Source organism: Cyrtonyx montezumae, unplaced genomic scaffold (genome assembly GCF_038088225.1).
Source record: "Cyrtonyx montezumae isolate F1298 unplaced genomic scaffold, pur_monq_1.0 scaffold_32, whole genome shotgun sequence".
In the NCBI taxonomy this organism is placed as follows: domain Eukaryota; kingdom Metazoa; phylum Chordata; class Aves; order Galliformes; family Odontophoridae; genus Cyrtonyx; species Cyrtonyx montezumae.
In genome coordinates this window covers 258,106-283,035 of record NW_027072037.1, presented here as the reverse complement: position 1 = coordinate 283,035, position 24,930 = coordinate 258,106, and the positions used below count along the sequence as shown (strand labels likewise).

Below are 24,930 nucleotides of genomic sequence, written 5' to 3'. Positions count from 1 at the left end.
TCCCCGTCCGGAGCAGCGGGCCGGGCCGGCACGGCGGGCAGCCCTCTGGCCTTGGTGGGTCTCATGTATCCCTTCAGCTGCTCCGTGGCTTTCACTCGCTCCTTCTTCGCCCCCTTGTCAGCTTTTGGTTCACATTCTTCTTTTTCCTTAATGGTGCCCTCAGCCTCCGGCGCTGGGATGGCCTCGGGAGGGGCTCCTCCAACATGGCCTTCTGCGGGACGGCGGTGAACCTCACTGCCATCCTCGTGGTGGGATTGGGGGGCAGCACTCTGACCCACGCCAGCGGCCTCCGCTCCACCTCCCGACCCACCTGGGCCCTCCATCGCTGCCCCCACGCCGGCCCCGTCCGTGTCCTTCCCCATCGGCCCTTCCACCGCAGCCCGCGATGCTCCGCTCCCCGCTGCCTCCACGTCCTTCTCCGTGGAGGGGACACCTCCTGCCCCCTCCGCCCCCTGGGCACTGCCAGCAGCCGGGCAGCACTGCACATCTGCCTCCTCCTGAGGAAGGGCAGAGGGAGTGCCGGCACCGCTTCGCTTTATATGACTTTCTTTATCACCCGCCTTCGCCACGGGAGAAAGGTGAACTTCGTCCTCTTCTGAGCGAACGTCACGCTGTGCTGAGCGACCAGAAGACAGCAGTCCATCCGCCTCCACCCCGCGCTGGGCACCGGTCCCTCTGCCTCTCTCCTCCTCTTTCTTTGGCCCCTCTTTCCCGGGCTCTTTGTGCCCCACACCGATGGGATGCTCGGGAGGTGTTGGGCTGTGTACCCCCTTCCCAGCACCGGATCCAGGCTCCTTGCTGCTCTCCTCTGCAGTCACTTCAGCTGAAGGCAGCCCCCCAGCGCCTGCCCCCCAGGTGAAGGACTCCAACTGGTTCCCCTGATGATCCCAAAGCATTTGAGTGCCAATGGGGAAACTAATATTTCTGTTCTCATCTACGAAACCCATTTGTTCCATCCCAAACTCCACCTCAGGCCCCATGGGTGGCTGCTCGGGGGCAGTCTTGGATTTTTCCCCTCTTCCCTCACTACTTCTCTTTGTAGATCTCTCAGTAACGGTGGCTGAGCTGTGATCTACCACTGAAGGATGCTCTGCACCAGGAAGGCTGACGGCACTGCTGCCAGGAGCACACATCTCTGCTCCTGGGCTGGGCTCCAGGAGGAGCTCTGGGCCAACCTCTGCCCTTTGCCATCTCTCTTTACCCCTTGTGTTCAGCTTCTCTGGCTCCAGAGGTGCAGCAGCAGCTTGTGCTCTAGTAGCATCACTTGGGTCACCTAGCAGACTTACTGGAGCACTGAAATGGTTCTCTTTAGACCGAGTCTGTTGAGCACTGCCCACCTCTCCACCCACGGCAGGGATGCTACCAGGACCCGCTGCTATAGTCTGCCCCTGGGTGCCCTCAGCCTCTCTGCCTTTTGTTTCTCTGCCTTTGTCCTCAGGTTTGTCTGCTTCCATCTCCCTGGTGGGACCACGCGCCATCACTGCATCTGCCCCATGCTCAGCTGCACGAACATCTACTTCCCTACCCTTAGTCGTGGGCCACATTTCATTAGCGTCACCTACTTCTGCCTCTGTTTTATGACCTGGAAGAACTGGCTGATAAGAGGAACTCTCATCCTCTCCTTTAGGCTTTTCCAGCACTTCCTTTGTTACAGTGGTCAGGTTCTCCACCAAAACCCCTATTTCAGAATCAGGCACCTCCTCTTTACCAGAGGTCATTTCCTTCGTTTCTCCAGTTCCCTTCTCGGTGCTGGGAAGAGCAGCTGCCCCCACCCCAGTGTCCAGGACTGCTGTCTGCCCAGAAGGACCTTTCTCACTTCTTTTCCTCTTCCCATCACTACACCTTTTCCTACGTTTGTCTGCATCGGAACCCATCCCTATTGATTCACCTGGAGAAGCATCTCCAACCTCTCTGCCCTTGGCCACGACATTGACCTCCTTTGTTTGGCTGACGCTGTCAGCCACAGTGAGATGCTCTGGATCATCTCTCCTACCTGATGGAAGGAATTGTTGGCCCGAAGTGCCCGGCTCGGCCATCTCACATTTCCCAGCATTTTCTCTGGGCTCCTCTGTCACTCGCTCAATGGGCCTTTGTACTGACGTGTCCTCCTGGAAACACACAGCAGTGACACAGCCCCTCTCACCACCCGCATCGCTGACCTCCTTAGCTGTACCAGCTCCGTCAGGAGAGCTGCCAAGGCCCATCTTACTCTCAACAAAATGCTGCTGGAGAAAGCTTTTTTCACCTCTTTTACTTCTCCCATCACTACCTCTTTTTTTCGGCTTGTCTGCTGATAAGTGTCCTCTGGCAGCATAACCACCCTCCCTGCCCCTATCAGGGAAAGGCACTTCTCTCACCGCCTCCCCCATCCTCCCTCCATCAGTGCCCTCACCCTCCAGAACCTGCTCAGGGAGAGCTCGGACTCTTCTGCCTTTCCCTTCACTGCGCTTTTTTTTAGGTCTGTCCATCCCATGTGCGACACTGATGTCTTTTCCAGTCTGCTGCTCCTCAGCAATAAACCTGCTCCCTTTGCTTCTGTCAGGGGAATGCACTCCTGTACTGCTGCGTGCTGCCTCAGCTCTGGCTGCCAGAAGAGCTGGCTGCTCAGCACAACCATCAGCCTTCCTGTTCTGCAGAGCAATACCTTCCTCAGGTTTCTGAGCCACTAAGGGTGCAAGAGACACTTTGGTGCTATCTGTCGGGGTCTTCAATACTCCCTCAGGAGTACTTAAGCCAACAGCCTCGTGTTTACCAGGGGATGCCAGCTTGGTTCCATCTGCTGCCCTTGGCTTGCTGGGAAGCAGTGTGGATGGGGCTGGAGGAGATGCTTGGCAGGATTCATTGCCCAGCTCTCTGCTCTGCTCACCGTTCTCCTTTGCTGCCTCTCCCAGTGACCCACTGGAAGCCTGAAGCTCGCAGCGGGCGTCACTGGGCCCTCTGTGCTTGGGAGGTACACCCTTAGCATCCTTACCTTTATCAGAAGGGAGAATTTGGGAAGGTTTCATCTCTGAAGGAGTTTCTACCTTGCTTATATGGATGGCTTCTGAAGGAGACGCCTTCAGGTCAGCCCACGCTGGCTCCCTACCCTTCCTCTTCCCATTTCTATCAGGAAAGCTTCCCACAGACGTGGCTGGCACCTCTGCTGTTACAGTCTCTCCCACCCCACCCTCGCCTCTCTGCTCTGAGGGAACCTGCTTTCCTTTCCCCTTGGACTGCAACCTCAAGCTGTCATCTCTCATCTCCTCTGCTTTCATGATGTCTCTATTTTTCGCATCCAGCACCGATCTGAACGGCGTGCTGCTCTTGGGGCCCTGCTGGCCCAGTGCTGGCACGGCGTGGGCGCTCGGATCCTCCAGGATGAGGCTCCCAGCTATGACTGTCGCGTCCTCTGGCACCTCTGAAGCTCTGTTTCCTGAGGCAAGCTCTGCAGGCACGATGGGCAATTCAGCAGCGGGTGGAGAACTCTTAGGAGCTCTGGAGGCCGCTGCGTTTCCATCCCAGAACTCCACGGTTCTTGGCAGCTGGTTTCTCTTTTGTTTTGGTTTCTTTTTCTTTTTCTTCACAATAGCCAGAGGCCCTTCCAAGTCCCAGCTCTCCCGAGGCTCATCTCTGCAGCTCGGGAGCGGCTCCGCTGCCCTCCAGGGAGCAGAGCATCGCAGCTCCGCGGCACCGCGCGGCGGGGCAGGCTGTGCCGGGCCAACCCCGCGTCCACTCGGTTTGTTAGCTTGCCTGATCTGTGCGGGAGGTGGACCTGGAATACAGGAAGCCTGCTCAAACATCAAAGCGACCATTGGCTTCAAGCAAATACAGGTGTGCACGCGAGTTCAGCTCTCCAGCTGGGGGACCACGCTATGTCACCTCGGTGGGGCCGGGAAAGGCATTTACACACGGAAGGAACCGTTACCCATGAGCACGGCGATGCTGTTTCAAAACACTCCACCCCACCAAAGAGCAGTGGTTCTTGTAAGGGCTCCTTATCTCTCATCAGAACTGCATTAAGGATCTATTTTGTCTCCACGCACGATCACAGATGTAGATTTTTTCTCTCTCTAACGGGCAGCCTTCCAAAATGTAAAAATAGAGCTCTGGTGGGAAGAGGAGGCTGGGGGGAGGGCACGGCAGGGAGGGGAGCAAGGAGCTGCGGCCCCACAGTGTGAGCAGAAGTCATCTGCTGTGCTCAGCTGTGGGCAGCACCGGGTTTCCTTAGCTACAGCCACTGATTCCAAGGGAGCATCCATCATGTCAGCCAGCCCCGGCCCACAGATCAGCCTCCAGCCACACATGCAAGCAGTAACAGCTCGTGGGAGGGGCTGCGTCAGTGGAGCAAGGAAAAAATCACCTTCTCCTTTGGTAATTACAGGACCCAATTTGGAAGGAGGTCTTGACTAGGAATACTGCAATAAGAATGAATGGTTCTTTTGAATGCCAAAAAAGAAAACCCCTAAAAAAGAAAACAACTGGTGGCAATGGCAAAAAGATGGAGAGCTTCTATATCCTGCAACAGATACAAGCCAGTACCAGCGACAGATGAATAGCAGCAGCCACACGTGGGCTTCTGGTCCCATGAACAAGGAGGGGAAAAGAGAGGGAGTGCAGCAAACAGAGGCAAAGTGCAAGCAGAACCTCTGCTGGGCTCAAAGGACCGCACACCTCGTTGGTGCAAAACATTTTCTGCTTGCTCAGGTGGCAGTGCAGTCAGCAGGAAAAGGTGAGCAGCTCCCAGAGGACATCTCCTTGCTAAAAGCAAAGTGTTATTTCTGTTGTACCTGCGGGCTCTTGCAGGGGTGCTCCTGGCGGGGGCTCTGCGTGCTGGATGTGGTTCTGCTCGGGCTCCTCCTTTTGCTGCTCCAGAACAGGGACATCTGCAGCAGTAACCGACTGTTCTGAAAGCAGCTCTTTGTTTTTGAGCGCAGTGTCTTCTTTTGTTTCTACTGGAACTGAAATTAGAAATAGAAAAACCAAATTGAAATAGGAAAACATATGACCGGAATGCTTGGGCTTTCACGAATACGGGAACCATCAGCTTAAAAAAAAAGCTGCTGGGGGAGGGTTCAGGTGCTCTTTTATTTTTAGTAGGGATGAGGATGATAAGATCTGAGAGTTGGCCATGTATCATCTTGCAATCCCATTTTAAGAAGCAGTTGTATATTTTGGCTGATGTGCTGAGGTGCAGCTGAAGTGTGGAGCAAAGGCCACGGCAGCGCTCGCAGACACAGGGTGAGGATGTTCATCAAAACATGATAACAAAATAAATAAAGAATCAGAAAAAAAAACCAACAACAACTGAATTTTGACTCTACGCCCTCTAAAACAGATGGAGAATACACTCCATCCCCAGCGCGGTGCCCCTATCCAGTGTCACCACATTCACAGGAACTTGGGAATAGATTCGTGTGTACTTTGGAAGATACCCACACAGTCACCACCCAATTCCCAGCTCAGCAATTAAAACGAGTTTCAAGTTGTAAAACACCCACACCGGAGACCGTGGGGTTTTGGTTTGTTTTTTTAACATTGAAGCAAAATTAATTACATACAAACAGAGACCGTGAGAAATGCTGACACAACAAAGGTGGGTGGAAAAGAGAAGCTCCACGTGGTCATCTCTGAAGTCTGGGTCGGTGGGCATGGTGGGGTGGGTTGGGTTGGACTTGGGGACCTCAGGGCTCTTCTCCAGCCTCAGTGGGCTGTAATGCCACTGTCCACTTGTGACACACTCCCTACACTGTGTTCATAACCTCGTAGGTAAATCTTTCATTGCTTTGTCCTTTGGTAAGAGTAAGAAAAAATGTCTGAGAAAGAACTCAGGCGCCTTCAGCTGAGAGCAAAGTGCCTCTGTGGTTTCACTGGTGGCTTGAGCTGCTCACCTGCAGGTTCTGAGAGGTGGTTTGTTGGTGCTGGGAGGTGCTCGGCGTGGTGGCTGGCAGACGGCGTGCTGTCCTTCGCTTTCTCTGATGAGAGATCAACGTAACCCTCGGGGGCTTTCAGCTCCTGCTCTGTGCTTGCAGTTGTTTCTGAAAATGGAATGCAGAGAATCAAAAATGGTGTTAATTTTAATTGGGACCAGATTAAACAGGATGCAATCGCTCCCTCGACTAACCTCCCACCTTCTGAAGGAAACCAGAGGGGTTCCTCACTTTCAAAACTGCAATAACCTGCTTTGGGATCACTCTCTACCAGTTTTCCCCTCCTGAAAGTTTGACCATTCTGCTAAAGCAGATCTGTAGCATAGAATCACAGAGTTGTTTGAGTTGGAAGGGATCTCTAAGGGCCATGTAGTCCACCCCTCACGATGCACAGGGACAGCCACAGCTCCATCAGTGCTCAGAGCCCATCCCCTGACCGTGGGTGTCTGCAGGGATGGGGCACCACCACCTCTCACTGCAACCTGTGCAGCACCTCACCTCCCTCAGCGTAGAAACTTCCTCCTCACGTCCAGTCCAAATCTCCCCTCTTTTACTTTGCAACCATTTCCCTTTGTGCCCCCACCACACAGACTCCATAGCAGTCCGTACCCCAGCAGGAGTGTGGCTGCCACTGCTGGTGCCTCAGTGCACCACCCGCCACATCATTTCAAGGCTGAAGGGAGCTTTCAGGCAGAGGAGCTCACCTGCAGGAGGTTCGTGGAAGGGGGATTTATGCTCAGCAGAGGCCTCGGATGTCACCAGCTCTCCCGGTGCAGCGACTTCAGCGTCAGCTGCACAGACAGACTTCACTTGTGATGCAGAGAGAAAACTCAAATCCACAGAAGGAGAAGGCATGGCATCCACTGCCGGAGCAGCGCCGGAATCCACAGCGTGAAGACGTTCCGCTTCTGCTGGCATGGTTAACTCCAAATCTGCAGCACGAGGAGACCCAGTGTCTGCTGCTGGGGCAGACGTCAGATCCACAGTGTGGTGAGGATCTGTATCTGCTGCCGGGGCAAACTCCAAATCCACGGTGCAATGGGGCTGAGCGTGTGCTGCTGGGCTCCAGCCAGCATCCGGCGCTGGGGTGGACGCAGCAGTGGCAGCAGTGGGAGGCTTGGCCTCTGCTGCAGGGGCAAAGCCCATATCCATGCCCTGGGGGAGCTCAGCTTCTGCTGGAGGCACAGATCCAGCATCCGCAGCGTGAGGAGGCTCCGTGCTCCCTGCAAGGATGGGCCCAGCTTGCTCTGCAGAGATGGACATGGCATCCGAGGCAACAACACTCTCAGCATCTGCTACAGAAACACAGATTGCAGAAATGAACAGAAAAGGAAGAACGTGAACCCCTGACAGCACAGGCTATGGTTGGAGGAGTCAGGGCTCCCTCTGCCCTCTTCTCACTCTTTGCACATCAATAAAGATGCCCTCTGTTCTTCCATGCCCAACGTGGCCTCATCCAGTTTTACACATCTGCTAAAACTCGAGCTGTTTGTTTCCAAATAACATTTGCCAACTCATAGTACTACCAAATATCTCTGTGCTTAATTGCAAAGATCCCCTGAAAGGCGTTTTCCAGCTCTGTCCTCCCCCCCAGCCCCTCTGACTGTCATTCTGTCACTGGGGAAAGGAATGAAGTCCAACATGGATAACACCAATGTTCCACTGAACAAAACTTTTTGGTTCATTTTCTTTGAGGATCATTGACCTTACGGCTGAATAAGATGGTGACAAAACAAATACACACCACGAGCTTCCTGCTGCCTATAAATAAATGCCCTAAAAAGTGCTATTTTAGAGACGACACCTTGCCCAGGAGGGGTCCCAGAGCAGCACAAGGTGAGCGTGGTGTTACCTTTTGGTGCCTCAGCAGCTTTGGTTTCTTCTGGGGATGATGCTAACGCCGTAGGAACAAAGTAAGGAGCTGCTGCTGCAGGGTGCTCCAGCACAGCCAGCACTTCTGCTCCCGGCGCTGCGGAGGGCACTGGGCGTAAAGAACAGTTTGATTAAGAACTCAAAGATCTCAGCAAACAGCTTTACCTCCTGGGCTGGATGGGATGAGAATCTCTCCTCCGCTGTCAGATTTGGGCAGCTGGAGAAAACACGGCGCCCTCTGGGAAGCACTGAGCTGGGAGGAGCTGACAGGGGAGCACTGAGCTCCAAAACCACTCCAGATCCTGAGGAGTGAACACGTGGCTCTGATGTGCATCACCTCCAGCAGATCTGACTCTGGAGTGTGCATGGCACAGGGCCCCCGGGCACGGTGAGTGGGCACGGTGGGGTGGGCTGGGGCTGCCCTTGCTGAGCATCGAGGTCTTTTCCAACCTTAATGACTCTGTGATGGAGCTCCACAGAAGCATTCCTCCGCAGCACGTAATGGGAGCTGGGCTTGGAACTGCAAACATCACTTTGGTTACCTTAAATTGAGCAGCCCAGATGAATGCAGAGTTCATAGGTTCATAAGGTTGGAAAGGACCTACAAGATCACCTAGTCCAACCATCAGTTCCTCCCTACTCCCCACACCTGACGATGAGCATTAACACCTACAGCACCTTTCATTCAGATTTGACTTGAGAACCAGAAATCTCATTGTTCTCAGCCAGCTCCCACTCCACTCCAACCCTCGTTTCTCCACTGTTTCTTGTTTCTTGATGGGAAGAGGACAGAAGCTCTGCTTCTGCTCCACAGAAACCCTCAGCAGACAGTTCCCATAGATCAGAACTACTTTTACCTGGTGGCTCAGCAAAGAAGGAGGCATCCGGTCCCTTCACGTAGTGCTGAGCTCCCATCCAATGGTCTTCAGGCACTATGGAAACACAGCACTGCTTCATTTATAAAGTTCTTTGCTCAAGGGATCGACTCTGCTGCTTTTTTGACTTCACCCTTGGGTTACAGCTCATCAGTTCACCTCAGGGACGCCATCACAACACTGTGGTCTTCTGTGATTACTTCTAGCCACAGCTTGCACTGGACAGGAGTCAGAACCAACCTGACCAGGAGCGGGTTCAGAGAGCCACAGCACCACAGAATGGTTTGAGTTGGAAGAGCCCTCTGAAGGCCATGTGGTCCCACTCCCTGCGATGCACAGTGACACCCTCAGCTCCATCAGTGCTCAGAGCCCCATCCCCTGTGGCCCTGAATGTCTCCAGGGACGGAGCACTGCCTCCTCTCTGGGGAAGGATCTCTGCTCAATGGAATATTCATCTCCAAAGTATCTTCAGAACATTCACCTTGACCCAAGAACTGGCACTGCCAGTTCGTAGCATGCTTTCAAATCTTGACTCATGCTACGTGCTACCTCCCCTACCAAGGTTCTTTAGCACCAATATATTAAGACTTTCCAGTGGCACATCCTTCAAAGCCAACTAGAGCAAGACAGATGGTGATGAGCAAAAGTTTCTCACCTGCTTTGTCTTGCAGAAACTCTGCAGCTGAATCGAGGCCCACGAAGGCTGATGGGTCTAGGACCTCTGCAGGACAATAGGGGGATGCCAGGAAAGGTGGGTCGGGTACCATCACAGACCCATGTGGCACTGAAGAAACAAGAGGCTGTTTGTCAGTCACTGTGCTGGCTCTAACAGCTCCCCTCCACAATCCTAAGTCTACAACACCCGCAGAATAAATTACACTGTTCTGCTCACACAGTTCACATGAAGTTTGCCAACAACTCTATCTGTTAGTGCCCCTTTACATTGTGAACTATATACATTTCTTCCAACGAGGCAGAAGACAGCAAATGAATGCAAAGTTGCCTTTTGCTTTCTGCTTCTGCTCTTATTAATTCTTGTAAACGAGCACATCAGATGCAATAGCCCAGACACTGAAGTTCCCTTGCTGGGAAAAGCTCATGGAAATTGAGTGCTCAGCCACGAAGGTAAGAGACGATGGCAACTCCAGCCCAACTCAACAGGGGCAGCATCCTATCTCCTTCTGCCTGAAGGTGCTTCAAAAAAATACCTTCCTGGAAGCAGCTCCTGGAATGTCTCCAGGCACAGAAAATAACCACGCAGAGATGACACGGTCACACCAGCTTCACAGTTCTCAGTATGCACAAGTCAACAGAGAAGACACCAACCAATGACCACTGGGGACAAGAGCAGAGGAGGAGCTCACCATGGATGTCCCTGGCAGTGTCAGCATGGCCCGTGAAGAGCTGCACATTCTTCATGTCAGGAGGGAAAGACAGGTCAGGCAGGTTCTCCCCTCGGTGCATGCTGAAGGGGTCTGAGGACACAGAATGAGGCAGTGTTATGGTGTGGCTGAAGGAGCGATGCGGCGTTCAGAGATGCACCCAGAGCTGCCTTCCCCCCGCAGACAAAGCCCCCCACGGATCTCAGCCCCCTCCCATTCCCCACACAGCTCTCACACACCCAATTTCAGACACCGCGCAGATCTCTTTGGATTTAGCACAATTAAAGCAGCTTCAGTGGAAGGCTTTCATCCTCTCTGGTTTTTTTCTTTGTATAATTTTTAAATGTCAGACATGCTGTATCAGGGGATGGCAGCAAAACTGTCACTGTTCATTGTGCTTCAAAATGTCAGACCGGGGTGAGCATCACACAGTCCTTTACAAATCTATCAGACTGTTTGAGGCACCAGGACAATGTCTTGCTTCAGAGTTCATTTCAAGCCGTTTAGGACGGCGTTACGGAGCCTAACTGCCTCCCTGCAGTGCAACAAAACCAAAAGCACCACCCAGCTGTAGGCATCTTCCCACCTGAAGCAGAATCCCTCGCTTGCACAGAGCCAGGAGAGCAGTACGGAGGAATGCCTCCACGCTGCAGCATGACTGCACCAGCGCACGAGATGCTCCAATTAAGAAAGGTTTCTGCACCAGATAACCCACGGACTCGCTTCATTTCACACTTCACTTAGGCCAAGAGAACACACAGTGATGGGCTCAGTATTTAAGTTGCCCTCATTGTGTATCACCTGGCTATGGAGTGCAGCTCCATCAGCATCCCCCTCTTCCACCCCACAGAGCAATAGGGGAGAAGCCTTCAGAAACCAAAGGCTCTTTGGTTCTGGTTGGCACGTGAATCATTTCTCACCACTGAGACAATACAGAATTGCTTCACAGAGCATCTTAGAAAACACGGGATTCAGAGAGCAAGATCATTTAGTGGACAGGTCCAGCGTGTCCAAAAGTACCTGAAAAAAATACAGGCTCCACTCCAGTGTCAATGTTCTGTGCTTTAGGAAAACACAGTAACACATCCTAAAGGTGTGAGCACGAGGCACGAGGAGAAAGTCCCCGGGATGGATGTGAGGGCTCTATCGTGTGACAGAAGTGACAGAACAGTGGTGCTACAGCCGTGAGAGTACCACGGGCATACCTGCCATCTCCATGGGTTTGAACACCGGCTGTGGTTCGAAGCACAGGTCTCTGTCGTCCACGGCCCAGGTGTCGTTGCGATCGAGGAACTCCTTATAGGACAGCTTTTCATCCATGATTTCTCCCGGGAACACTGGAATTAGAGAAGACAGTGGTGCCGTCAATACAGAAACAATAAACCGAAAAGGGGTTAAAGATTTATTCCTGCATGACATGGAGATGAAAGGCCTACAACAGCACGAGCTGCTGGCCGAGCCACAGCTCACGGCTCCTTTCCTACTGCTTTGATCCAGACAGGTAAATGTAAGGCCTTTATGAGGATATCTTCACAAACCCAACCCCCCCTGGCTCACAACACCAGGTCTCCATACGCACCCACACATCCGAGGCCAATGGCTTCCACCCAACCACGGAAAGCATCCATCCTGCTCTGCTGTCCCACACTAAAAACAATCCCACTAAGACCAGCAGCCTTTGTAGACTGCTATCTGCCCTGCGTCACATATTTTGGTGCTGTGTTGTGTCACAGCCCACAGACATCCCCCGTGGAAAGGAACAGAAACAAAGAAACTAGACTACGTAAGACACATGTTTAAATAAGACTGCCAGGTGGAATACTGGGACTGTGCAGACCAGCAGCTCCGACAGCTCCAAACTGGAAAGATACGAGTCCCTTCCAACACAACCACTTGGTGATCCTGCTCTGACAAGGGAGGGAGAACTGATGCCGTGCTTTAACAGGAGCCCATGACTGCAGGAGAACTGCTGCAGTGCTGACCCAGCTACGCAGCAATAAACTGACCTCTACACGCACCCTTGAAGGCTAGAGGGTGGAAATGCAAACTGCAACTGCAATGTAATTACAAAATGCTACCTCCCTTCTCATGTGTAAACACCAGCACAGAATGGCTTTGGTTTCTGTCCTCGATGGGAGCGATGTCCACGGCCGTGACACAGCCCCACAGATGCTGCTGAGTCCACTGGAGGGCTGTGGGGTGGTGGGGGCCTGGAGCTGCTCCTGGCAGGGACAGAATGAGAGCCCCAGGGCTGTGCAGCTGCAGGAGGGAAGGCTGAGGGGATCAGAGCAGTGCTGATCAGTATCTGGAGGGCATAGGGAGGGGGCCGGGCTCTGTTCGGTGCTGCCCAGTGCCAGGACACGGGGCAGTGGGCACAGACTGCAGCCCAGGGAGCTCCGTCCGAACGTGAGGAGGGATGGATCTGTGTGCTGTGAGGGTGGCAGAGCCCTGGAACGGAGCCCACAGAGCTGGGGGATCTCCTTCCCTGGGGATACCCAAACCCACCTGGATGCTGTGCAGCCGCTGCTGGGAGCTGCAGTGGGGGGTTGGACTGGGGGAGCTCCACGGGTCCATTCCAACCTCCATAGTTCTGTGATTTGGTCAATAAAACTCCATGAAACAGCCCCTGTCTCCTCACCATCCCAACACTCGGTTCCTCCCCACTGAAGCAAGAGGACGAGAGATGGCAGAAAACTGCAGGAAAGGATTTCCTGGTTCAAAACACAGCTCTGCAGAGCAAAGCACTGCAGCACCTGCGTGTGATGCACCACACAGACCCAAAGCAAACAGGAACCCCTGGCTGAAAACCCCCAGGAGCACAACTGTAACGTGCATCCCAACGCCCATCAGCATAAACAGTGCAAAAGGTGAACCACGCAGCTCCCACAACCCTGCTCCCTCCTCCAGTATTAAAGCTTCGCTCAGAGCTCAACATCTCGTGATGAGCAGAGCTAATGTGAAGCAACTGAAGATAACAAAGCCTCAGCTGAACAAAAATAAATGAATTCGCAGCAGACTTACACAGCAAAGTTGCTTCTGAAAGCAAGAATATGGATCCCATGCAAGCAGCCGTCCCCGAGCTGATCCCAGAGAGCACAGGACATTCAGCACAGGCACCAGGTGAGAGGGTGATCCATAGGGAGAAGCACAGAGCCCACGGCCAGCAAGAAGCTGCTGCGGAGGGGATTACTGTGGCAAAGCCTTTTTGCTGGGGGAGATGCTAATCTTGGGAGGTCACCGGGCAGATCTCAAACTAGAGGTTAAGTACCTTCAAAGCTAATGAGTCTGCAGCCACGGGATGCCCCTGCCAGCACCAGACCAAGCAAGCAGGAAAAGAGAAGCTTAAGAGCTTCTTTCGTATGGCTGATCCCTGAGCTAATTCCCCAGAGTGCTGCAGTGGTCTGGCATCTCAGTGGGATGCTCTCCCAGTTTTGGTGGAACAATCCCCATCCCACCACCAATCTGTGGTGTCCCTCTCCTTCGCAAGGGATGTGAACAGGGAGTGTGCATGCTTCCACACTCCGTGCGAAGCTGTGAGCTGCCCCGGGGGAACCCCAGCTCCTCTGCTTCGCACAGCTGCACCAGCACCAGCAGCTGGAGACTCCTGCCTCGTCCTACGGGACAGCTCTCAACCCACGCAGATGTGCACGGTGGATGAGCTGCACCCACGGCCCGGAATCAAAGGGATCTGCAGACAAGCAGCAACATGGAAAAGTACTGAGAGCGCCGACAGAGCTTCTTAGGTATTTATCCAAGGGGACGACAGCTTCGAGACTCGAAAGAGATGTTTGCATGGTACAAAGTTTTGCATCCAACATAGCACGGAGTTGGCGGTACCGATGGCGAAGGGTTTCTGCCCACCAAAGCCATCACAGTGGTTCCTTCCTGCCCGCTGCCCTTGCTCTTGTTGCACCGACATTCAGACAGCTTCATTAAAGGAAAGAAGTGCTCGTTAACGAAGCTGTGAGGGACACTGAGCCATGGGGGCAGGCTGTGGGGTCTGGAGGTGACCCAGGCCCCACGGGACAGAGCTCTGAGCAGTCTGCTCTGCTGACCCTGCTCAGAGCACCGCACACTGGGCTTCAGGTGTCGGGGTTGCCTCCAACCTCATAGATCCAATATGCAATTCAGACACTGCTTTTGGGGTAAAAACGTGCGTCCTTGCAAAGGACAAAGGCTTAGCTATCAGCAGCTTGCACTGCACCTGGATCGGGATGAGGTCACGTTAAAACTGACCTTGTTGCAGGGAAAAGCAAATTAAAATCCACCACTGAGTTGGATGGGGAAGATCAGGGAGATATGATGCGTCCACACAAACCTGGAGGGCATTTCAGACAGGGCTGGCAATTCTAGAAGCATTTATTGCTTTCCTGCTGCAATTCCACGCTGTTGCGTAAGCTGCAATGCTAAAAGAGCTTAGTGCTTCTGACAGGCAGAACCGGTGTCACCGCACTGAGAAGATGCAAAGTCAGGAGCTCCAAAGTTCAATGGGAGTTCATCATTTTGCCTTTAAAAAAATAAAAATCTGCCAAAAAAAAAAAAAAGAAACAGCCGTGGGATGAGGGGACGGCATCACAGAGTGCTGGGGGAGGGTCAGGGTGGGCACTGGGAACAATCCCTTCTCCAAAGAGCCGTGGGGCACTGCCATAGGCTGCCCGGGGTGGGGGGGGGGAGCACCCATGGGGATCACAGAGCCATAAAAACCACCACGGTTGGAAAAGACCTCCAAGACCCTCCAAGAGGGACGGTCACCTCGTGCTCTGCTGGCTCCTGCTCGGCCCACTGCCTACCAACACCCCCAGGTCCATTCCATCCATGCAGCCTTCCAGCTGCTCTGCCCCACGCCCGCAGCACCGCCTGGGGCTCTTGTGGCCACAATGCAGGACTTGGTCTTGTTGAACCTCACCCCATTGGCTTCAGCCATCAGCCTGTCCAGGTCCCTCCGCAGGGCCCTCCCACCCCCAGGCAGATGGACGTGGTTGATGGCAGATGGCTCAATGCCCTCATCCAGGTCATCAATAAAGGTATTAACCAGGACAGGCCCCAGTTCCAACCACTGGGAACACCACTGGTCACCATTCACCAACTGGACGTGACCCCATTCACTCTCTGGGCCCCACCCTCAGCCATTTCCTTACCCAGCAAAGTGTGTCAGGCTGATGGTTCATAGGTTCATAAGGTTGGAAAGGACCTACAAGATCATCTAGTCCAACCATCCTCCTATCACTATCCCTACCCAACTACTAAATCAAATCCCTAATGGACCTATCGCCCCCCACATCCTCCTTACGACCCTTCCTGTAGATGGGGCTCACAAAGGTGGGACGTGGCACTGGGCACGATGGGGGTGGGCTGAGGTTGGATTTGGATCTCAGAGGTCTTCTCCCACCTGAATGGTTCTGTGATCGACCTGAAGCTCAGGGAAAGCAAGCACGGCCAAGCAAGGCGTCCAGAGAATAGCAAAAATAACAGTCAAAATGGGTCTCGCCCGCTCAACTCATTCCAGAAGAACAATTCTCACTGACCCCAAAAAAAGCATTTCTGAACAGGACACCTGACCCCAGTTCGGGGTAGGTTCTCTGCTTTTTATAACAAAGGCACTTTAAGTCCTATTTTTACACAGAACACTCCCGAGGTTTATTTCCGCAGCGTTGTCATAGGTGCACGTAAACACAACAGCTCTACTTCGGAAACTTCTTACCCCAAAAGTGAGTGGGTTTCTGTGTGGTGAACTGAGGGAAGGATGCCTGCTTGCTGAAGGGGGTGTGGGTCCCAGGAACGCTGCCTGTGCTGCTCTAAACCCAGGCCCTCAGCTGGATTTAAACCTGCTTTAACTCTTCTTTTTTTCTCCCCCTCCCGAGGTCTGTACTGCTCATCAAACAACACGGAGCACAATGAAAGGAGACAGCAGTCTGAACGCCACAGCCCTTCTGCACCATCTCCTCCTCCAGCTCTGTACAACAGGGGACTGTTCTTCAACCTTCTCAGCTTTCCAAGAAATTAGAGAGCCCCTTCGTTTCGAGCCACGTGCTTCGGTAGTGACACAGCACTGTGTACCTTAATCCCATATTGTTCTTACCCAGCAGCTGGACTCGATGATCCCTTTGGTCCCTTCCACTTTGGGTTATCTCGCAAGCTCTGTGTGCTGATATCCCACCATTATTGGGCTTCTGCTCCATCCAGAACTCTGACACAGCTGTGTCAGTATGCCTATGAATGTCCTGCCCTATACACACAAATCCATCTTTCATAGCTTCCCATTTTCCCAACAGATTCAACTCAAGACCTCATGATCAAGACAAGCTGAAGTCCACAGACCTTTCCTTGCTGCTGCTCATACCTTTATACTTGCCTAAAAATGGACAATTCCGTCACATATTTTTACTTTCCAACTCATCACAGAACTGTTAAGGTCAGAAAATCCCTCTGAGATCCCCACGCCCACCCCAGTCACCCCCCCACTGCCCACTACCCACATCCCCCACTGCCACATCTGTGCTCTGGAACACCCCAGGACGGTGACCCCAAACCCGGGGCAGCTCTGGGGAAGGAACTGCTCCCAGTGTCCAACCTGAGCCCCCATGCAACAACGTGAGGCACCACCTCCTGTCCACATGTACCTTCTGCTCTCCTCCTGCAGGAGCTCTCTGCGGTGAAAGCATGCACCAGGCGTGGTACCAGCACTCCTGGAAGCCCAACCAAAACCCGAACCATTTACTTCAGATATTTCGAGTCCATGCACTTGGGATACCCGCAGACAATAAGCCGGTGCCCAGCCCAGAACAGATAACCAACGCTTCCCCCAAAGCCCAGAGCTGCTAAGGAAACCCCTAAGAATACGTTATCAGAGCCCAGGAGTTGGGAACCGTCTGACTGTAACACGGCTTCACACCCCACCACCGGCAGTGCCGCCCCATAAGCAGGAGCACTGCGTCGCTGCTGGACCCCCAATGCTTCTGTTCTCCTGACCCACACTTCCACCCCTTCCCCTCCTGCTTCATGTGGGGGGCAGAGGGACCGGACCACACACACTCCTGCAGCACAGAAAAGCTGCGTGCGCGGGGCCGCGCAGCACTGCGCATCCTCACTGCTGCTGCTCAGCCCCCGCCCGGCGGCTCTGCAGGATGAGACGGCGAGAATGGAAGCGAGCTCTTAAAATAGCCCTCCTCCCTTCAGCACCACAGTCATGTTTGTTTAATGCTGAGATTACAGGCTGCCGTGACCTACTTTCCGCTGCTAAAATCCCACGGCAAAGCTCACACGAGGCACCAGAGGCAGTCGGGAGAGGTCTATCTGCCGCGGCGGTGACGGAGTTTTATGGCCATTAATTCCGGCGAGTGTCAAACTAATGACACCGGCGACATCAGAGCACGAGGCCATTTACATAACACGGGATGGATCCGCAGCTCTGTGGCTGCTTATCCAGCAAGCTCCTGCTCCTGGAGACGTGCTGCGCTGTCTCGGCCCTCCCGCAGCCTTGGGAAGGCACCCAGTGCTCCACTTCCTCACCAAGGGGGTGCACAGGTTCGTGGTGAGTGCAGTGCTAATGGAGACTTGCCAGAACCCACCGGAGCTGTACCTCTGTTTGTGTGCACGGAGCCAAGACGGAGCTCAGCGGCGTCCCCGCCAAGAGGAGCGATGGGGCTGCGGCTCCCAACCGAAGCACCACGGACCCGAAACACGAGTGGGACCCCGGGGACCCGGCAGCGAGCCGTCTCAGCCAGATGTGAGCGGCAGAGCCCGGGCACGCAGCCAGCACCGGGTGCCGACGTTTCCAGGGTGGTCTGGAACCTTCCGCGGGGCCGCGGCCGTGGCATCGCTCTGGTTTCCGTTGGGAGGAAAAATACACAGTGCACTCAAAGTCCGACCTCGGAAAGCAGCGAAGGGCTCTGCCGCCACGCTCTGCGGTCACAGAACTGCACAAGTGCTGTGGTTGGAGAAGACCCCACGCCCAACCCCCCAACCCCCACCCCCCCTCGTGCCCACTGCCCACAACCCCCAGTGCCACATCCACACAGCTCCTGAGCACCTCCAGGGACAGAACCCCACCCCAGAGCCCCTGGGCAGCTGTGGCAGCACCCGGCTGCTCTCTGGGAGTAGGAATTGTTCCTAACATCCAACCTGGCCCTCCCCTGGCACAACACGAGGCCATTCCCTCTCATCCTGTCACCGTTACATGGGAGCAGATGCTGACCCCCAGCTCACCACCACCTCCCTGCACATCCAGTGGCCACGGGCTACCAGCACACCCACAGCCCCAGATCAGCACCGGGGGACCCATGGCCCCACAGCCTGGTGTGCGTGGCCGGGCAGAGGGCCCTTCCCAGTGTGCCTGAGGAGAACAACCCCCAAACCCACCCCAAGAACATTTTCAGATGTATACCTCAAAACACAAAGCTTGTATTGACTCCTCAGTGCAAAGCGTGCTGAGCTCTTTTCAATAAAGGAGCAAAAAGTGAACCTATAATGGGAATGGTCAAAGCAAGATGCTTCTTTTCTGCATTCCCTTTGGCTTTTCCAGATGCCACCACCCTCTGAAACTTCAGTGACACCAACGCAGACTTTACCTCTCGCATTTCTGCAGTTATTCTGCATGTGAGATTGACTGCAACCAGCCCTTAAGACCTCGCAGGGCTGTCCTTGTACGAGTGGCACTTTGACAGACAAGCTGTTTGCATCACTGGAAACCAGAATGGCACTGATGTAACAGACTGGATGGAACAGATTCCCCAGACAAAGCGAGCAGGGAAGACTTGACGTAGCCGAAAGCAAAATGTTTTCATCTGCAGCCAGGGGAAATGTTAGGGAAACTGGAGGCAGAAGGAAATGACATAAAGGTAAATAAAGCATTGGCCAAAGGACAGGCCATGTCTGAAGGAGGATTATCTGCTGGAGGAGCAAAACTGGCAGCTGGAGCTTTGAAGGTTGAAATCCAGAATAAGTCATGCTTAATGCTGTGATGGGAGAGATCAGGATGGGCTCCAACGAACGACAGATGAAATCAGCACACAGCGTTAGCATGGCAGCCTCAGTGACTTCCATCACCAGAACAGGAGATGTGAGAAAAAGGTGGACATCGTGAAATTTGAGGTTACACAAAGGAGGAAACAGAAGACCTCAACGGGAGATGAAGGAGAAGCAGAGCTGTGGAGCACAGATGCAAACAGATGAGAGAGCACACAGCCCACCAGGGAGGGCTGCCCGTGGGCCTCCTGCAAACACACAGCACAGCTCCAGCCCACGCCCTCCAACACGGACTGTGGACATCAAAACTGCTCTGAGTACAGTGAAGAAAACACTGCCAATTTAAATGATTCAGCTTAGGAAGAACAAGAAAAGACAGAAACGGAACAGATCCGTCTCCATAACTTCAGTGGGGCAATCGCTGGGGAATATTTCACAGAATGGTTTGGGTTGGTGTACGGGAACTGTTGGATCACGGCCTGAACCACTGATTGAACACTTGAGTCGGCTGGTGAGCACAAGTGAAGGCAATGCACCTGTGTGACCAGAAGGGGTGGAGCCTGGATCCACCTCTCCCAGACCTCATTTAAGGGCTGAGCACCACTGGGGAAGGAGCTCTTTCTGGACATCGCTCACTTTTGAGTTTTTCTACTGCCAACCTGGGACACAAGTGAGCAGTCCATCTGTTTTTGCCAATTCCCTTCCACCATGATAATCTCTCCGGTTATACATCCTGACCATCCTGCTATTTGAACCGCATATTCTGTTAACTATGCATCTGTTAACTATGCAGGTTGGAAAGTATCATCCAAGATCATCCCAGCTCCCTGTTTCTCCAGCCTTGAAGGCAGTATTTGCATCAGAACAACAGCTTGCCTCACTTCCTGAGCCTGCAGGTGGGCTGCAAGGATATCTCACCCAAGCCCAACTCAGAAAGGCTCATCTCCTTCAATCTCCATCTTTTTAACAGGTCACCCTGGCCCCCCAGCCCTGCACTCCTCCTGCTCAGCACTATTTGCTTACAAATGCCATTTCAGATCACCCGCTTTTGTCGCTGCTTTGTCTCTAAGCTGTGCGCTGTCTGAGCAGGGAGAGGTGACAGTGCAACACCACGGTGCTGCAATACGACAGGAGCCCTATTTTATAACCACCCATAAATAATGAAGAAGTTTCCTCCGTGACAAAGCAGAAGCATCTGTCCTCAGAGATCGCCATCCCTCCCATCTCGGACACACTGCAGAGAGGAGCTGCTTTTCCTCTGCCATCCCAGCAGCTTTGCACTTTCTGCCCCGATGCACAATTCCATTCTACAGCCACACGTCTTCAGCCAGCACAGAGAAAAGAGATGTTCAACACAAACTGCTGAACAATTGGGGCAGAGTATGCGGCGTCCCATCAAGAGCACAGCCACCTCCAGCCCCTCTCCTCTGCCAAGCCCCATTAAGGCCGCACGTCACCGAGTGGTGATCTTCCCTGTGCTGCTCCATGGCCAACGTGGGCCTGCCACAGCACCCCACCATCACAGAGGTTGGGAAACATCTCCAAAAGCACCGGGTTCATCCATCAACCCATCTCAACTCACAGAACCACAGAACCATTCTGGTTGGAGAAGAGCTTTGAGATCCCCACACCCAACCCCACGTCCCCCAGCACGACGTCCCCATGGCTCTGGAACATCACAGGGAAGGTGGACCCCCTCCCCCCTGCTCTCTGGGCAGGCTGTACCAGTGCCCATATGCTCCTTGGAGAAGAAATAATTGTTCTCAATATCCAACCTGATTTCCCTCTGGAGCTGGAGACCAAAGCTGGTCAACAGCCACTGAACACTCTAAGTTACAACCTGCACAGAAAGAAGGACACAGTGCCATCATTTAATCCCATGGCTGTCTCTGCAGAAAGCACCTTTCTTAGATGCAAGAGCTGCCAAAGCCTGGCACGGGGAAGCAGTGGAAGGCAGTGGCCATGAGGAGCCTTCAGCATCTTAGGATGACAGATGAACCTGCATTTTAGATGAACTGGCTTCATCTAGAAAAGGTCTGGATGAGGCAGGGTTACCCTGGCTGCAGTCAGTGCCGCTGAAACTCTGTGTTAACAACAGATGTATTGCAGCACTGCATCAAGGTGAGCAACACAGTCAGCCTTACCCAACCTTCAGGGATGGCACTGCGACAGGAGGAGGTTATGGAGCTCTGGGCTGGGAGTGAGCTGCCCCCAGCTTGGCATCCACGTTTATTCCTGAACTGTCCATAAGTAGGATAAAATCCCACTTGATAAGTGTTGCAGACACAAAAAGAGATCAGAAGAGAACTGGAACAGGCTGCCCAGCGAGGCTGTGGATGCCCCCTTCCTGGAAGCACTCAGGGCCAGGCTGGATGGGGCTGTGAGCAGCATGGTCCACTGGGAGCTGGGAGGTAGCTGTCCTGCTGGGTGGCAGAGACCTTCATCAAGCTAAATAATCACACTTACAATGCCTTGGCTTGGAAGGGACCTCAAGGATCATCAAGTTTCAACCCCCTGCCACAGGCAGGGACACCAACCTCCAGATCTAGTGCTACACCAGGTTGCCCAGGGCCCCATCCAACCTGTTCTTGAGCACATCCAGTGATGGAGCATCCACAACCACTCTTGACAGCATGTTCCAGCACCTCACCACTCTCTCTGTGAAGATCTTTCCCCTGACATCCAATCTAAACCTTCCCTCCTTGAGCTTAACACCATTCCCCTTGTCCTATCGCTGCCTACCCTTGTAAAAAGCTGATTCCCCTCCTGCTTATAATCTCCCTTTTTATATACGGTAATGCTGCAATGAGGTCTCCTCGCAGCCTTCTCTTCTCCAGGCTGCACAAGCCCAGCTCCCTCACCCTGTCTTCATAGATGTGCTCCAGCCCTCTGAGCTTCTTCATGGCCTCCTCTGGACCCTCTCCAACAGCTCCACATCTTTCCTGAACTGGGGGCCCCAGACGTGGATGCAGTGCTGCAGATGGGCCCCATGAGGGCAAAGCAGAGAGGGGCAATCCCCTCCCTGCCCCACTGCCACTCCTCTTCTGATGGAGCTCAGGATACCATTAGCCTTCCAAGCTGTGAGAACACACTGCTGGCTCATGTTCAGTTTTTCACCTGCCAGGACCCCCCAGGTCCTCCTCCGCAGGGCTGCTCTCAAGGACTTCTTCCCCTACTCTGTATACATATCTGGGATACTTATACAGAACCTCCTAAGTTTCACATGGGCCCACCTTTTGAGTTTGTTGAGGCCCCTCTGGATGACGTCCCTTCCTTTTAACGTGCCAACAGTCATCAGCAAGCTTCCTGAGAGTGCCCTTGAGCCCATCACTGATGTAGGTGTTGAAGAAGAGCACTGGTCCCAAGACAGAGCCCTGGGGGACACTGCTCATCACTGTTTTCCACCTGGATCATTCCCCACAACCCTCTGTCTGTGGCCTTCCAACCCATATCTTATCCACCCAGGAGTCCACCCCTCAAATCTGTATCTCTGCAATTTAGAGATAAGGATGTGGTGGGGGACCATGTCAAGGGCTTTGCAGAAATCCCAGCAGATGACATCGGGCTCCTTCCCTTTGAACACAGTGCAGTCACTCCATCATAGAAGGCCACCACATTGGTCCCTCGGTGAAGCTATGTTGGCTGTCTTGGATCACCTGCACATCCCCTGTGTGCCTTAACACATCTTCCCAGGCACAGAGGTGATGCTCACCGGCCTGCAGTTCCCCTTGTCCTCCTTCCTCCCTTTCTTGTAAATAGGAATGATGTTTCCTTTTTTCCAGTCCTTGTGCACTTGGCCCAACAGCAACGACTTCGAGTATGATGGAGAGTGGCATAACAATACCAGGCATAGCAAAAAGGTGGTTATGTTTTAGACTAAGCTCCATTTGGGTGTGTGTTTCACAGCTCTGCGCTGTTTCCTTTGACAAGTCTTGCAAGCATGAACTTCCCATGAACTCAACTTATCCAAACCACATATAGATATGGTACCCAAAGTGTACCATACACTACCGGAATAAGCAAGAAAAGAAAGGAGACATCAGTCTAGGCATGAGGGAGGAAAAAGGAAAGTACCTCTTTGGGATGCAGCTAAGTCTCAGCTACGTGGCTTCATGCTACGATGAGAGTTAACAGCCTCACACTGCACCAGGGCGGGTATGGCTGGGACAATTCCTCCTCCAAAGAGCAGTCAGAGCTGGCACAGGCTGCCCAGGGAGATGGCATCATCCTGAGGGTGCTGCACAACCACAGGGACATGGCACTGGGGGACGTGGGTGGGTGGGGTTGGGTCTTCACCAACCTGAATGGTTCTGTGAGCTGCACTTTTGAATCAAAGCTTAAAAGCAGAAAGGGACGAGCAGAAGTGGAAGCCACGGCCCGTCCCATACCCACAGCCAGCAGCAGGCACAGCAGTGCTGGCTCCCACATCCCTGCCCTCCATCCCCACCCTCCCCCTTCCAACCCCACTGCCCGGGGCTGCAGCCCCACTGCAGGGAAGCGTGGCATCACCACACATCCCCCCCTGCACATCACAGAGCTCGTTACACAACGGCTTAAGCTGATTTGATACAAGCAGCAAACAAGACTACAGCCCAGGAAGAAAATCTCCTTGAGCGTGGCATTTAACATAGCAGAACGTGAGCGGCATCGCAGGTCTGAACGGGCACCGAACCGAACCACGCTGAGCACAGCACAGCCCACCCCAGCCCTGAGCTTGCAGCACATGAACAGGAGGGTGCAGGTATGGGAAGAAGCATTAATTTTCTCCAAAACCAGACAGGAGAGGTCCCGCAGTGTTTCTGGGTCATGGGATGAAGTGAAAGAGCAGGTACCAGCACCAGCACCACTCTGCCCTTCAGCAGAAGTCATCATCTGAGTCACATAAACCCAAAAGAGCCATTCAAACGTCCCCCCGTGCAACCAAAAGGTCTCTGCAGAGCTGCTCGGGCAAAAAGTGATGGGGCAGGAGCCCCGTGCCGGGTACTGGGAACAATTCCTTCTCCAGAGAGCAGTCAGGTGCTGGCAGAGCTGCCCAGGGGGTGGGGGAACCATCCCAGGGGATGTTGAGGAGCTGTGGGGATGTGGCACTGGGAGATGTGGGCAGTGGGCACAGGGGGGTTGGGGTGGGGCTGGCAGTTGGATGTGATGACCTTAAAGGGCTTTTCCAACCTGAATGCTTCTGCGGTTCTACGGTAGGAAACGTATTCAAATTACTCCTCCAAAAACACAGCAATTCAAAAGCTTGCATGAAAGAAATCCCGCCGGGGAGGACTGCTCTGAGCTGCAGAATTCAGGACCGTGGTCACTGCTGGGCCCACCAGAGCTACAGAACCGATGGACACCAGCCCGACCCCCCAGGGGCACCATCACAATAAAGGCTCCCACCTCCCGGAGGAGCTCCGTGCTCAACGCATGGTGCAGTGCTTTCTCCTTTTCATCTCCCAATGTCTGGGTGCTGCAAAGGAGTTGTTCCCATCGTATCCGATCCCCACGCAGCGCTCCTGAGGAGCACGCGAAGCCGGAGTCACTGCAGTACCCGACCTTACCTAACCAGCACCTGAGCCACCCACGTGGGCTTTGCACAAAGCAAAGGGTGAAGGATGCTGCTCTGCAGTGCCTGGAAACCCTGAGAAGCTCTGCCCGGAGTCTGACAAGCCTTTAGTGGTAAAGGCTCACACCATCCGTGAGACAGATGGGTAAAGGAGGAGAAGCACTTCAGGGAGAAGAGCAGTGTGAAACGCTCCGGTGTTGACATGCTTAAACGTAAGGGATGAAGGTGATTTTTCAGGAGCTCTCTGCAGAACACCATCACTCAGCAGCACAGGGGGGATCAGAGCCAACAGGGCAGGCAGCACGCGTGCGCTTCCACATCACCAGCACTCAGGAGCCTCATTCCAGATGTGCCACTGCAGAAGCCCAGCGCCCGCAGCC

The 24,930-nt window shown here is 53.7% G+C and overlaps 1 protein-coding gene across 1 annotated transcript in view; it reads right to left on the bottom strand.

The window, feature by feature from the left end:
* Positions 1 to 24,930, bottom strand: part of MAP4 (microtubule associated protein 4) — a 107,873-nt gene that overhangs the window by 30,398 nt on the left and 52,545 nt on the right. Inside the window, exons 5-12 of the mRNA XM_065744873.1 lie at positions 11,241 to 11,372; positions 10,018 to 10,128; positions 9,309 to 9,437; positions 8,636 to 8,710; positions 7,759 to 7,887; positions 6,611 to 7,198; positions 5,868 to 6,014; positions 4,767 to 4,937 (exon numbers count right to left, since the gene is read on the bottom strand). Coding sequence (XP_065600945.1) covers positions 4,767 to 4,937; positions 5,868 to 6,014; positions 6,611 to 7,198; positions 7,759 to 7,887; positions 8,636 to 8,710; positions 9,309 to 9,437; positions 10,018 to 10,128; positions 11,241 to 11,372 — 1,482 coding nt within the window. The remainder of the gene's footprint in view (positions 1 to 4,766; positions 4,938 to 5,867; positions 6,015 to 6,610; positions 7,199 to 7,758; positions 7,888 to 8,635; positions 8,711 to 9,308; positions 9,438 to 10,017; positions 10,129 to 11,240; positions 11,373 to 24,930) is intronic.